We start from the raw sequence: 15,485 nt of genomic DNA, 5'->3' as shown, positions 1-15,485 counted from the left end.
GGGGTAAAATGGGCAGTTTAATAATACAATTCTAGGAGCAATGAAAATACCACGCCTATTGGAAGGAGGAAGGTGTGTGTACACATGCTCACGTAGTTTAGAATGTTAAAGGAAAAGGGAAGAAAAAAATGAGCTGACCAATAAGGAGTCAGGGATTCAGGGAAGGGAAAGTAAAAGGGCACTTGGGTGATTTTCATCTTGTTTTTCTAAGTGAGCTACTAAGGAAGGTTGTGGCATAAAAGGGTACACTAGACCTAGTAGTTTGTATCACCTCTGATTCATCTGTGTTAGGTAGTAATGTGAGAAATTAGGAAAATGGCAAAAAAGAAGCCCTTACCTCATAATTCATGTGTCCTTTGCTTCCTCTTCTGCCTGAAAGATTCATGGCATCTCGGGCCCAGTTGTCTACCAGCTTGTGTAGGTCATCTGTGAAGGTGCCCTTCCTGCTGGATGTCATGGCAGGAGGCTGAGCTTGGGCAGCTTGGCTGTTCACTGTTCCCCCAACAGTGTTTGTGCTGCTGGTTCCTGGAGTTATAAAGTAGTGACAATAGCAGCATTAAGAAAAGAGTCTAGATTATTAATTCCAGGAAGAGGGAAAATGTCACAGGATGATGAATGGCAAGCACAGAATGGGGACAGGAATTGGGAAGCCATGCAAGAAAGGAAGATTACAAGGTTTTATTTAGGCATTTGTTTTGGCACTAAAGGGTAATGAAAACAGGTTCTCTTCAGTAACTGCAGATAAGTCTGAACAACTTAGGAAGATGGCAGGTATGAAGGGCAGGAATCTCTTTCAAAGCATCTTAAAGTACTGGAACTTTCTGCCAGTGCTCTATTCCCAGCATCACACTGGGTGAGAGTATAATATGGTCAACAAGGAGCACTGCTGTGGAAGTTTGCAGAATGCAGGGCAAAAGAAGGATTTCTTGTGCACTGGGCAGGTTAAAGTTGGGGTAGAAGTTCAGAGATGGGTACTTGGCTATGGAGAATATGGGTTCTCAAATCATGTGGATATTGCCACATTTTTAAGTCATTCTTTAATAGAAAGTAGTATTAAGAGAAGTAGCATGCTCTGTTAAATTTTTTTTTCACTTTGACCCACGAATATAAATTTGTAAATATAAACTTGGAAAGAGTTAAGCCTTCAACCCTTCTCAATTTTCCATGAGTAAAGAACAAAGATTAGGCAAGGGAAGTGACCGAATCAACTTCAGGAAGACATGTTTTCCTGAAGACGATCTCAGTTTCAATTGGTTCAAGGATTCTCACACCTTCTCCCCCTCTTCCCAGAGCAGCAAACACTCCCATGTAGAAGCAACAGGACAGTTCAGCTGAGGCAGGGGTGCAGAGGGTAGAGGAAGCTTTCGGGTTATGATGAAGGAATTCTATTTCTATGGTTTGATGAAAAAGGAAGAAGGAGTCTGTGTCCTGCCTGATTTCGGCTCTGCTGGAGGGCACACTGAAGGTTTATTCGAAGAGGCAAGTTTTAGGGAAGAGGGAAAGAAGAGTCATGGTCTTATTTTTTTTTCCTCATCCCCCACTTTCTTAACAGATCTCACATTTACTGCAGAATAAATAAAAGCTACTAAAATAAGTTGTGAGCCAGTAGGCCTGACGAAACCCAAGTAATAGTGGGGCTAAATAAGTTCATGCGTTTTCCTGCTTTCAAGGACAGAGCAGCACACCAGAGCACAGCAGCACACCTGAAGCAACACTGCCACTTACAGCCTTTATAATCCATTGCTGGTTTCAAGTCAATTTGCCGTCTTTCCACTCAGGGAATGGCACATACAAGCATGTCTACACTAGAGGAACAGTTAATTCTGAGGTGAAGGTGCAGAGTGAGGAAGGTCACATGCTTCTTACCACCGTGGCAAGACACGGAACTACTGCAGTGTGAGTGACAGCTCACGTGGTGCCGCTGGAGCCACAGGGTATTGTCATTGCACACAGGGTATATAGGGGGAAGAGTGGATTCCCCTGGAGTACAGGAAACCCAAGTGGAAAAATATAAAAGCACAGGAAACAGCCTTCCTCAAATAGCAAATGTGAGACAGAGGGAAATGGAAAGTACAGGCAATGAGGACGGGCAATCATGATAACAAAGAAATCCAGACAGCAAGCACACAGCATGCATTGGGGACTGGCATCCTGCTTAGGGTGACTACTGTTTAGTGAAACGATCAAAACAAACAGAAGTCATCATGAATGAACAGGGCTGTCCAATGCCAAATATGAGAAGCTGAGTGGAGGTGAGCACTGCTTAACCACAGAGAGCTCATGCTGGGAGTCACACTTCTCTAGTCTGATGCTAGCTGCTCTTGATAGCGTGAGGCCCCTTCAGAACTAAATTTCACTTTTCATTTTAACCTGTATTACCCAGTATTGGATTCTGAAAGTGGGGCTTATGACATGAAGGAGTACGAACCATACAGTTAACTTTTTTACTTTGGCTTCTGTAAATAGGCTTCCAGTTAAAAAAGGAAACAAAAATCCCTTTCTGATGAGAAATTCACCCCTAGGAAAAGCAAGGTTGACTATAACATAGACCTGACTAGTAGAGAGAGACCTTCTAGAGAACATGCTAACTCACCTTGAAAACTTTTTCAATCCTTCTGAAAAGCCCTAAAAAGTGGTATAGACTTTAACCTCCCCAAATTCATGTTTTGATTCCTTCCTGCCAAAAAAAAACATCTCCCCTACCTCCATGCTGCCGGATCTTAGGAACCATAACCCATTAGGACTCACAACTTATTGCCTGGTATCCCAAGAGTAGAGTTCTCTTGTTAACTCTTGCTAGGTGGCCTGCTGGGTTGCAGAATTATATGAAAAGACCCCAGTCTAAGAAGCCAAACTCTCCAAAGTAGTATTTCTCTCCGCACTAATCTAGAAGCTGTCTCCCACCATGATGTAAACAATAGGAGGGCATAGACTCTGTCCACTTTGATAACTGCTAAGTCTCTACAGGGTGCAGAACAGTGATTGGTACCTACTTGCTAACTAAAGAACTCTTTCCTACAGGAGCTAGGCACCCCTAGCTCCCCATGCACATCCACAGGCACTACCAATCCATGACTGTCATTGAGCTAGGTTTACAAGGGGAGAGCACTGACTATGAGGTGGTTTCTCAATCTGATATTATAGCCAGGTGTTAGCAATTAAGCATGTTAAAGAATACATTAGAAAAGGTGCAGAGATAGATGGAAGTTGGGAAGCTGGAATTATGAAGCTTCAGAGTTCAAAGAACTCATGGATAACAGGCTTTGCAATCAAGGACCAAAAGTAACAGAAAAGATAATTACTACAGAGCTGGTTGCAAGGACAAACTTTTTTCACCATCTTCCCTGAAGCACAAAGAGAGAGCAGTGTGTTAAAGATAAAGAAACATCAGTGTAAAATCTTTAGATTCTCCAAACAGCATACAGAGTCCCAGCAAGAGAGAGCAGGAGGGGAGACAGATGGGTGGGACCTGGTAGCCTTGACATAGACAAAATTCTATGGGATGTTATCTAACTGGCTGTTAGCCTTCACACAGTGATCTGACAGAGCGTGTTGCCTGTTGAAATGTGTTGAGTTTCCACATCCAATCTCTGTTTTTCAAAGGGTAAGGGGAGAAACTCCAGTACCTAAGGTCTCACTGCTTGAATTTCAAACACTCAAGCAGTGTTTCCACTGATACTGTCTCACTTCTTGTTTCTCCTGCTGGGTTGTTATAAAGCACTCAATAAAATTAGTACCACTGTTACAATTTTAATTTAAATTGGCTATTATATTTCTATATTCTAGATAAACACACTAACCCCTTCCCTTCCAGAAAAATCTTTAAAAATATGTGGAAAACAAGCAACCTTTGAACATAAACAGAGCATTAAGCCAAGCCGTGCTTCAAAACCATTATCTATTATTTTGAGAGTACAGAATAATGTAACCCAAACTAATAAGGCCCCCAGATCCTTACAGATACCTGTTTTTTCCCCATATTTTTAAGTCTGCCTCTTAGGATTTGCACAGCAAGCTTACATACTGAATCCTGATGTGCCTTCAAAGATGTATGGCCTCTCATTTAGACCAAAGGGGAAGTGAAAAGATTTAATTTCTAATCACTTTTATTTGAACAAAGGGGTGTGATACCACCTACCTTTAAATGTCTGATGAGAACTAACAGAATTAAAGTGATACTTATCATCTCATACTTCCAAAAAAAAAAGTCTGTTTTCTTTCTTCCCTCTCAAAAGACAGGGAACGTGTGTGTGTGTGTGTGTGTGTGTGTCTCAATCATTTCAGGCTGTATATCATAGGCCTGACAAATCAAATTTATTTCAAAACACTTGTCTCCTACTACTAATGTCCTTTCATCTTTCTAGCTGGACATGCAAATTAAATGCTTATTAGCACTTAATAGGCATTGTCCAGGCTAGTCTAACCAGAAAAAATATAGATGGGAATGTTCTAAAATTACACAAGCTTGGAAAATTACCAAGCTGTGTAATGTCTTTTACCCTCTTCTTTTTAAAGATTTACAAATGTGACAGTGAGGGAAATGGAAATTAAATGTAATTTCAATGTACTCTGAAATTTGGTCACTACAGAGGACAAAGGAGAGTGTAAATTCTTCCCACCATGAAGAGGCCCAGGATCTCTGAACCATATACTCAAACACTGATGGCCTTAGCACATGCATTTAAAAAGCACTTCAATAACCACACCAGAAGTTTGAGGCCTTAACAGATAGTTATCCAAATTCTAACCAAAAAATAAATAAATAAAATAATAAATAAAAATAAAAAAATTTAAAGTTGAGCTTTGTTTGTGAAATTTTTATTTTAATATACATTTATTGATCACTTACTAAGTGCTAGATAGGCACTGGCTAATCAGAGAGTACCATGGACCATGACTATGTCCCAAGAGTCATTTATTTTTGTGTCTATGATCTTATCTGATTTATATGCCCCAGGAGATAGGAACTGTCTTCTTCACATATGGGGAAGATGGGTGATTTGCTACTGTGCTTTGCTTTTAAATATAAGGCATTGTATTGTCTTGAACAACTAATATATATATATATATGGCTAGGAAATCCCAGCAATCAGATTAAAAAGGCAGCTTTCACTTGAAGGTGCTGGGCTTTGGTCATTAATAGAATAAATGCTTTATCTTGGATAACCACAGTAAACCCCCTTTTGAACTATTAATCTCATGGGGAAAGAGGGCAGTAATGGATCCAATGAAGAAACTTCTACCATCTTTTCAACTAGTAGATGTTTAGGCTTAATGAGGAGAAAACAAGATTCCCGCCTACTCTGAAAAGACTAGAAAATATGGTAAACTTTTACCTGCTTCAAGGACCTAAGTGCATCAGTGGTTAAGATGCTTTTTGTCACTCCTAATGCCGGGGCTGGCTGAGAGACAATACTGAATATGACTAGGTGTGGTCTTCATTACTCTCAATGACCCAGTATAAAGTCTTGATCTCTTATCTATCCTGGATCCATATCTATCATGGATCTAGGAAGAAGCAATTCTACTAGAGAGTTATTTTGACATCTATAGAAATCCAATATTATTTTTACATCTTTTACCATAATTAACACAGGGACCCAAACTTCTGAGGGCAATAGTATTCAGCCAAGCCACTGACTAGATGATACACAAAGAGACAAATGAAAATGGACTGCGTGACACATCAGATCCAAGCAGCAGAAAAACAAGGACAAGGAAGGAGTAAAGGTGTTACACACAAAGAGCCAAGCAGGGCGTACTCAGAAATCGGGTCCTCCTGCCACCAGGTTTGAATGTCACCTGCTCAGATGCACAGTTAAACTTCGCACAGCCTGTGAGAGGGGGAAAACGGAAGAACAGAGAGAGGAGAAGAGACAGAACACAACTACAAGATGTTAGAAACTTGAGGCTTGAGTGGTGAAAAGCACTAAGATGGCACAGAGAAGAACAAAGCTTCTGGGAAGGTCAGATATGTAAGACAGGAAATATCAGGCCTCGGTTCCCTCCTTTTGCCTAATACTGAAGCTCTTCTCAGTTGGAATAATGTTAGCTAGTTTGTGTTCCTTAGCAACTCTCAAATCTCTATTTTCTAGTAAGTTGTGGTAAAGCCAATGTATCTTTATATTTTTCATAATTTTCTGCCCAGATATTCAACTCTTTTCACTTCTTATTCTAATGTTACTGAAAGCTCCTTCTTCTGTAGGAATGGTTTGAGCAATAATTGTTAATGAACAAAACTATATTTGGAAAGAAGAGATTATAGATGAAAAATTAAATAGTAGAGCTAGTCATCTTAGTTACTCCCATACTTAAAAAAGTTTACAATAGCTAAGAAAACACACTGTTTTTTAGAAACTGCTAAAATTCCTTAGAATTTGGTCCAGGAAATCTCAGCCTAGCAGTAAAGCCTACATTCCAAACACAAATTAGTTATTTATAAAGACTGTAGATGTAACTTTTCACAGTAATCCCTTGAAAAATAGCTCACCTAATGGGAGCAATGAACTCAATGATTCTGATCATCACTCAACTTCTCTGATGAGCCCAAAGATACATCAGTGTATAACATGTAGACCATGTTCAGGTTAGCTAGTGCCAATAGGTTTACTCATTAGGCATTTCTCCCAGGTATGGCAATTTCTTCATTTTAATGTTTCTGGAAGATGATGTTTGCTTTGATCTCTTCCTTACCTTGTCCTGGAGCAGAAAGGCTTGGTACTGAAATGGCACCATCACTGGTGAAGGCCGAGTAGAGGTTATCACTGGAAGGAGATGGCTTAAGAGGTTGTAACAGTTGATTCTGCCCGGTCTCTGCGATGTTGCTAGGAGGATGAAGGGTCTGCTGGGGGTGCAAGACTGAAGCTGCACTCTGACCAGACAGGTTACCTGCCAAAAGACCAAATGGGCTGAGGACACATGTGAAGTTTCCTTGATGCACTCAATAGGCAATGTTCTTATTCCTTTAATTTGTTCTACTGAGGATTAATCATGGGTCAAAATGCGTAAAGATTCCATTCTACATTTCTGTAAATCATTTTTTTTCCCTACTAGAAAAAAAAAAAGATGGCTCATTATACAAATCAATCCCCATACCACTTTCTTTTTAAAGTGGTATGGGGATCGAACCACCACTGATCTACATCCCTAGCCCTTTTTATTTTTATTAGATAGAGTCTCATTAAGTTGGCAAGTCTGGCCTTGACCTTGCAATTGTCCTGCCTCAGCCTCCTGAGGTGCTGCTGGGTTTATAGTATTCAGCCAAGCCACTGACTAATTGGCTCTGCTTAGACTTTTTTATAAATACACATCAAATCAGATACAAAGAGTTATCAAAAAATGATGTAGGTGACTAAAGAGGAATGGATATTTCAAATTTTTCTTGGTAGGTGGCTTTAAGTTGCTAGGTCAATTCTATTCAAATCTGACTAACTTCTGCTTCCTAGTTACTGGGTGAGTAGAAATCCATTCAAAAAGTATGTTAAAATTGGGGTTAGAATCCAAATTAGCTAATCTCCCTTATAATATCTCTACCAATGGGTTGTATAAATTGGTCTTAATATGCTCAATAAAAGGTTTAGGCATCTATGAAGGCTTCCAGTGAATGGAAAGCTGCTAAGATATTTTCAGCGCTCTCCAATCTTAAATTAGACCTGGAGAGCAAATATGAAATAAACACTTATTTTAGCCTTTTATTTCCCCCCCAACTTTGTGGCTAATTACCTATTAACACTACATACTTTTCATTGAGGATAAAAACTCTCTATTCCAATTAAAGTAGACCATGATACATTATCACAGATTTTTATTTAAACACCTTTGTAATCACTGGTAAATTCTTTATCTCAATACAGACAAATGAAATAAAATGCTGCATCAAGGATGTTACTACTTAGACACACTCAAATATCTATGCCATTCACATTCATCCTACTTGCAATTATGCAACTCATCCGTTAAAAGGAAGATTCTACCTGAGGTTTAATAAATAGGGAAAAATACATTTGTTTCCAAATGCACAAAAGTTTGGTTAAATGTGAGTGTTGTGTTAACAGGAAAAGTTAAGTGTTTATCCTCAAGAACAACTATAAATGAAGACTATTAGTAGCAGCAACATTGCAATAGAAAAAGCCATTGTAGTCATCCAGACTACTTCTACAGATTTTTAAGAGATAATAAGTATAGGGAGTTAAGAAGTCAAGGAAGCAAGAATTGGCTTTTGCCAAACTCCTAGATCACGTATTCAGCTGGACACAAAAACCAAAGATGATTGACTTGGTCCAGGTTTTTTTATTTTTACCTGAAAGCTGTGGGCTTTTATTTCCCAAGGAACTGCTGCGACTAGATTTACTGCCTTTGCTTTTAGTGGGTCTCCTTCTTCTCCCTGAAAGGGGAGCAGCTGGGGGAATAATGACAGCAGGGGGAACCTTGCCCAATTTGGTATACAAAGATTCAATTTCATGCTTCTGGCGACTCTGCAGGTCCTGAATCTCTTTAAGATGTCTACAAAAGATAATGAAACATAATTCAAAATATTATAACCATCTTCGTTCAAAAAAGAATTAAATTGTATTTTAAAATTTGCAATTAAGTATTTATTTAGTTATGAACCCTTTCCCCAAATGTACTACATCATGAGATTCTAGTTTGTCATTAACCTACCTTGTTAGTCTCCATTATCCAAGCCATATTCCCACAAGTTCCTAGCTATTATGGTTTGGATGTGAGGTGTCCCTCAAAAGCTCAACGTGTGAGACAATGCAAGAAGATTCAGAGGAAACAATGCAAGAACTGGGTTGCCGGAGTCTTAATCCAATCAGTGAATTAACACCCCCGCCCCGCCAATGGGGATAAACTGAGCAGTAACTGAAGTGCTAGAGTATGGCTGGAGGAGGTGGGAACTGTTTGGGGTATATATTTGTATTTGGCAAGTGGAATCTCTCTCTCTACTTTCTGATCACCATGTGAGCTGTTTCCTTCTGCCACACACACTGCTATGATGATTAGTCTCACCTTGAGCCCTGAGGAATGGAGCCAGCTGTCCGTGGACTGATACCTCCAAACCATGAGGCCCCAAATAAACTTTTCCTTCCCTAAAATTTTTCTGGTCAGGTCTTTTAGTCACAGCAGTGAAAAAGCTCACAATAACACTAGCCAACCACAAATAGTTGATAAGGTGTTATGGAAAAAACATTTCCTGACTTCTGAGGCCATATGCAGGACAAGTGAATTTGCTATTCTGATCCAATTTGAGAAAAATAAAATTAACAAAACTTGTCAACATAATTATACTTCTCAATGCCATTACCAGGTTCATTTGGTAGATGAACAAACAGCCAGGAATGGTTAACAGTAATGAGAAGTGCTAATGACATAAAAAATGTAATGAAAAATATAACGAGAATAATTAGTTTTTAACATGGCCACCTCATATATATGTTGTCATTAAAGGGAAACATTATAACTTGAGCAAAGCTTGCCAAAGATTAATGACTTGCTTTTGACCATACAGTGATGATGCAATTAATCACTGTGTTGGGACAGAATTCCCCCAAATAATGAGGGGCACTTTCACTGTGATGGTTATTGACCATTATGCATGGGTAGAAATAAAAGGTCAACTATAATGACATAGTGTTCTTAAGTGATGAACTATAGTGACATAGTGTTCTTAAGTGATGGAGAAAAATGCCATCTTCATGGTTAATCTGGGACCTGCCATTGACATTATTTATATGTAGTAATCACTTTGAAGATATGTAAAAGTTTCCATTTATTTCAATTTCTTCTATTTAGGGACTAAATTATGTTAAGTCCTAGGATTTCAGAATACTAACTTGTTTAGTATTAGAAGAGAATACTGTTCCTGCTTGGGAGGAATTTTTGCATTCTAAGAAAAGCAAATGTAACACAAATAGAGTGGGGTAATGATAAAACTGAAGAATATATATAATTCAGTGTAGGATAAAAGAAATAGTATTTGACTTTATTAGAGAATGAAAAAATATTTTTAGTAATAGATCTGAAAGGCATCTTGCAGGACAAATAGGAGTAGATACAGAAAATGAAAGAATTAAGTATTGTTTGGAGATGGGGATGGGACCGGGAAGAGTGATCTGGTAGGAATTCCAGGCAAAATAAATAATATAAATGAGGCCACATGGCCAGCATAGGGAACTTCAGAAAGTGCTCTCTAATTAATTGACTCAATTATAATTTGGTTAATATGTAATGGAGCAATTACAGTGAAAATATTAGATAATTACATATGGATAAACATTTAATAAAAATCTTTTCTAAAGGGTAAATTTAATACTTTTTTAACTTAGTAACTTTTTCTTCTTCCTGGCATTAAAAATAACATTTTAGACAAGAGACTTCTTGTCTATATTAATATCGCTGATTATTGATTCAGAAAACTCATTGTTTATAACCATTTAAGAAACACTGAAATTAGTCTCATGTCTAAAATGCTTCTTCAGAAATAAACACAAAAGCAGATGGTGAAATTCTTATTAATGAAAGTGAAAAATATAATGAAAATAATTAGTTTCAACATGGCCACCTCATATGTTGTCATTAAAGGGAAACATTTCCAATTACAATGACTTTGGCTATTTTCCTTAAGAAAAACTCATGGTTCTAGAAAAAGAATTCAAATGTGTCATGATAATTTCGAGTATTGTTTTTGTCGTTTGATTTTTTTTTTAAAGTTTTCTATTTTGCTGTCCTCATTTTTATTATTCTAGGAAATTTTGAGATGTGAATAGTAAACTGTAATCAGTTGATGTGATCTTTGAGCTCTATAATTGGCCTTCAACAGTACTTTGTTATTTAAACAAAGTGGCTAATAAAATATGCATGATAAAAAAAATAACATTACAGTGATAATATAGAGATGCTTAAGAAATCCCATAACTAGAAAAGTCTTAAATTCTGATGAGAAGACAGGGAATGAATTATATTGAAACAACTTGAACTTTTGCATATCACCTTCTCTGTAGAAGGAATACCACATTAGCATATTGTAGTGAAAGGACCATTAATCTTGCCACTGGGATCCACTGTCTTAATATAATATGTGCCATTAGTTACTCACAGGAGAAAATACACTTACTTTTCTCGTAGTCGTCGAAGCTCTAACTTTAAGTCTTCATCTTCAATGTCTGATTCATTGTCACTACTCATGTAAGAGGAATTGAATGAATTACTAAGGCTTTGACTTAGATTCTGAATGGGAAGACTCTTCGAACACAGCTGACGGGGTGAGTGTGGGCTACCTGAACCATCATCCACATCCCCCCTTAGAAAAGCAGCCTCCAGGTCAGAGGATGGCCCATTTAGATGTGAAGGCTCTGACAGTTCAGGCTTTTCTTTCTTTGGTATTACTGCAGGGAGAACAGCTTGTTCTGAATCCCTAAAAGGAGGAGATGTCACTGGTCCTTCTTTCTTTGCCTCAGCAATCTTGTCCTCAGTTCTTGATATAGAGAAACGACCCACTTTGTTTGCTGTAGTTGTCACCTGAAAACGTCCCACCTTGGTAGGTTGCCCAGTTTCTGACTTTGCTTCTGAGGCAGGAGTTTTAAGGGCACCATCTGGCACATCTGAGGAGATGCCATGGATTGTCATCCCATTAGGCTCTGGCTTCACCAGGGTACTCTCTGGACTACTACTTGATAGCACTGAGGACTCTGATGTGCTAGACTCAAAATGAACAGACTTTGCATCTTCTGTCTTATTTTTATCTTCTTTCTGGGTATCATCCATTGCAACTGAAACCTGATGGAAAAAGAACAGAGTATGATTGAAAATTGAAGTCCCAGACATTTAATTTCTAGCATGGACTGCTTAAAAAAAAAAAAGAAAGGAATCACTTTATTTTCTAGTCAATTAACAGACTGAATCTCTACATAGTCTATCCATCTTGGACTGCAAAAATAAATCAAATATCATTACAAAGAACAACACATCTGTACTGAGATGTAGATTCTGAGTGGCTAGAGTTCAAAGCCAGCCTCAGACAATTTAGTGAGACCTAAGTAACTTGGGAGACCTTGCTTCAAAATAAAAACCAAAAAGGACTGGGAAGGTGGCTTAGTGGTTAAATGCACCTGGGTTCAATCCCTGGTACCAAGAAAAAATAAATACCACTAAAAGGTACGAAAGGAGGATCCACATCCTTGTCCTGGTTTGTCCATGTTTTACAGATACAAACTCGGTCTAACTACAAACTCAAAGAACTTCAGTTTATAGCCAGGATCAGCGATGTTTGCCTATAACTCTAGCTACTTGAGAGACCGAAGCAGGAAGATCTCAAGTTTAAGGCCCACCTAGGTCACTTAAGCAGGACTCTGTCTCAAAATAAAGTAAAATGAAAAGGGGGTTGGGATGTAGCTCAAAGGCTGAGAGGTAGAACACTCCTGGGCTCAATCCCCAGTATGACCAGAAATAAAACAGACAAAAACCAAATCAAACCCCCCCCCCCAAGTCCCCAAAACAAAAACAACAACAACAACAACAAAAACAACCTCAGTTTACAAATGAGAAAAATCACCTACTATCCCCAACTCCAGGGGCTATCATAATTACTAATATGAAAGTAGTTCTAAAAACAGTTTAAAAAATTATTTGCAAAGCTTATTTAACTCTATGTACTAAGAGCCAGAAACTAGAAACTGCTCATTGGTTGGATCAGATGAGAAAATATGGTATCATTTGATGCTGACTCAGTATTTTCATTTACAGAGTTAAGTCTAAGAAAATTATTATAAATATAAAAAAAGTTTTTACACATAAAGATGTTCAGTTGGGCATGATGAAGACACCTGTAATCTTAGCAACCTGGGAGGCTGAGGCAGGAGGATCCCAAATTCGAGGTCAGCCTCAGCAACTTAGTGAGATCATGTTTCAAATTTAAAAAATAAAAAGGCTGGGCAACAGATCAGTGGTTCAATCTGGGTTCAATCCCCAGAATTTTAAAGGGGGAAAAATATGTTCACTTTTACTTTCCTTATTATGATGAAAAAATTAGAAATGACCAATAGAAGAATGGTTAGGTAAACGAATTACTATTTGAGGAAAAAAGAATTACACGATATTCGAAGAGAAGCAGCTGCCAGTTTTAGAAAAAACAAGTAATCTTGTGGGATGCGTTGGAAAGTTAGTATGACTATCTATTGTTTCTCTACTGTTCTAAGTATTTCATAGTTTCTTTAATTAGTATATATTACTTATATGACAGGAAGATGACAGTTATCAGGTACTATGAAAAAGAATTATATTAGGTAGGTAACAATTTTATTATATACACAACCACCCGAAAAAAGAGGGAATCAAGGCAAAGAAAATGATTGTCATACCTGAAATCGTCCCATCTTAAAAACACCAGTTCCTGAACTAGTTGCTAGGACAGGGCCTTCTGTGCTTTGGGAAACTGAAACAAATACATAGAGGAGGAAGATAAATTATCACCCTCTTTTAAAAAGTTACCTTCTATTCCCTTTGGCTAAAAATCTACTTTAAAATGAAAACCAGTTTAAATTTATTTTCTCAATGCAACACTCAGGTAAAGTCCTATAAAACAGGATAGTATAGTTCTCAAGAATCATTCATAAGTAGTTTAAGCAACTTCAAAGCCACTCAGGTCCTTTTCCCCAGGGACAACTATTTGTTTTTATTCTGAATTTCAAAGGCATACTTCAGCATATATTTTCCTTATTTTATACAATTAGAATACTGATTGATGATTCCATGCAATTAGTGAGTATTTCATATCAATGCCTTGTTCTTTTTTTAAATATTTTCTAATTATAGGTGGAAACAATCTTTATTTTATTTTTATGTGGTGCTGAGGATTGAACCCAGTGCTTCATGCATGCTAGGCGACCACTCTATCTCTGAGCCACAACCCCAGCTCAGTGCCTCATTCTTTTTAATGAACACAGAGTTTTGAATTTTATTTCTGTAACATATATATATATATTTTTGTTGTTGTTGTTGTTGTTGTTGTTGTTTTGTTTTTTCAGTGTGCCATATTTTAATCAGGCTTCTACCAATGAACATCTAAATTTTTCAGAAATTTGCTATTTTAAAAGTGCTATAATACATAATATCTTATAGATATGTGGACTAAGGAATGGAACTATTAGATAATTTGCTTTTAAAACTTAGACATTACTAAATTGATCCCCAAAGGCTTTACCAACACACCAGTGGCTACTAAAACTCCTAAATTTACCAGTGAGAGGTGAGAAACGCTATCATTTGTAGTTTTACTTTCAATTTCTGTTATCATTGAGGAAGTTAAGTATTTTCATGTCTAAATTTATTTTTCTGTATCTTATATTTGTTGGGTCCATGCTGAATTTCAGGACCTGCCCCCTACAATACTGAAGCTCAAACCCAGGGGTGCTTTACCATTGAGCTATTATGCCCCACTGGCCTTGAATTTGTGATCCTGACCTGCCTCAGCATCCTGAGTTGCTAGAATTACAAGTGTGCACCACTGTGCCTGGCCAGATTCTTTATGTTAGCAAAACTAGTCCCTTCTATGATAAAGATACACTCAGACATCCCACCACCACCACATATGTATTTCCCCAATTTTTCATTTATTTTTATACCCAATGGCATTTTTACTACATTCAACAAATTTGAAATTTATTACTGCTTGCTCTAGGTTGAATATTAAACTTAACACAATCCTCTCTATCAGTGATTAGAACAAACCATGATCAGTGTACCAAATTCAAGAGCACAATCAGACTCAATCATCTGCATTAGTCTATTGCTGCTTTGGGGCTTGACCAGGAAATCTGAATAAGATGCAACAAAGACTGCATCCTGTAAAGTCTAAAATATTACTATCTGGTAAAAAAGTTTGTTGACTCTGCTCTACACAGTTGGGGGAAAAAATTAAGGAAAATATTCCTCTCATGTATTCTTATGTAGTACTATTTTTATGATATCTTTCATCTTTGATCCATTTAAGTTTTTCCCAGATGGCTATTTAGTTGAAATATCCCATCTTCTTGAGGATTTAAAAGGTCACTTTCTTTACAGTCTACATTCCCTTTTATTTGGTGGTAAATATAATTAATCAACTTTTATTGTATTTACTTATGGTATGTGTTTTGATAATTTACAGTTTCCTTTATTTTGTCTATTTCTAGCATTTCTAATGTATCATTGATTTTTAAGTTATTTCTTTTAAAATAAGTCAATTCAATATATAATTAGCTTGAATAAAAACAATATTTAAACTAGTTAATTTAATTATATTTAATTTCTGTGTGAAATGTTATTCTGGCTTTTCAAGCTGATCTTTATCTCTATATGTCCAGTGTCACAAAAGCCAAGAAGTTAGTTGTAAATTCACTTTTATAAATGCCTCAATTTCCTAATCTTGCAAGGATCTTGCCTACCTAAGAACAAATGGTCTTATGCTAAGAAACTACCACTGCCCCATGTATAATAATCTTCTTGTT

At 37.3% G+C, this 15,485-nt stretch overlaps 1 protein-coding gene across 10 annotated transcripts in view; it reads right to left on the bottom strand.

Annotated features, from left to right (window-relative positions):
• The window catches only part of Wnk1 (WNK lysine deficient protein kinase 1), a 135,572-nt gene that overhangs the window by 2,988 nt on the left and 117,099 nt on the right, over window positions 1-15,485 (bottom strand). For all 10 annotated transcript variants that reach the window (XM_071610291.1, XM_071610293.1, XM_071610292.1 and 7 more), the window contains 5 exons: window positions 13,359-13,432; window positions 11,117-11,778; window positions 8,300-8,502; window positions 6,694-6,888; window positions 338-525 (listed from right to left, as the gene is read on the bottom strand). In XM_071610291.1, the coding sequence (XP_071466392.1) occupies window positions 338-525; window positions 6,694-6,888; window positions 8,300-8,502; window positions 11,117-11,778; window positions 13,359-13,432 (1,322 nt within the window). The remainder of the gene's footprint in view (window positions 1-337; window positions 526-6,693; window positions 6,889-8,299; window positions 8,503-11,116; window positions 11,779-13,358; window positions 13,433-15,485) is intronic.

Source organism: Marmota flaviventris, chromosome 3 (genome assembly GCF_047511675.1).
Source record: "Marmota flaviventris isolate mMarFla1 chromosome 3, mMarFla1.hap1, whole genome shotgun sequence".
Lineage (NCBI taxonomy): Eukaryota > Metazoa > Chordata > Mammalia > Rodentia > Sciuridae > Marmota > Marmota flaviventris.
This window is presented reverse-complemented; position numbering and strand designations above follow the sequence as displayed.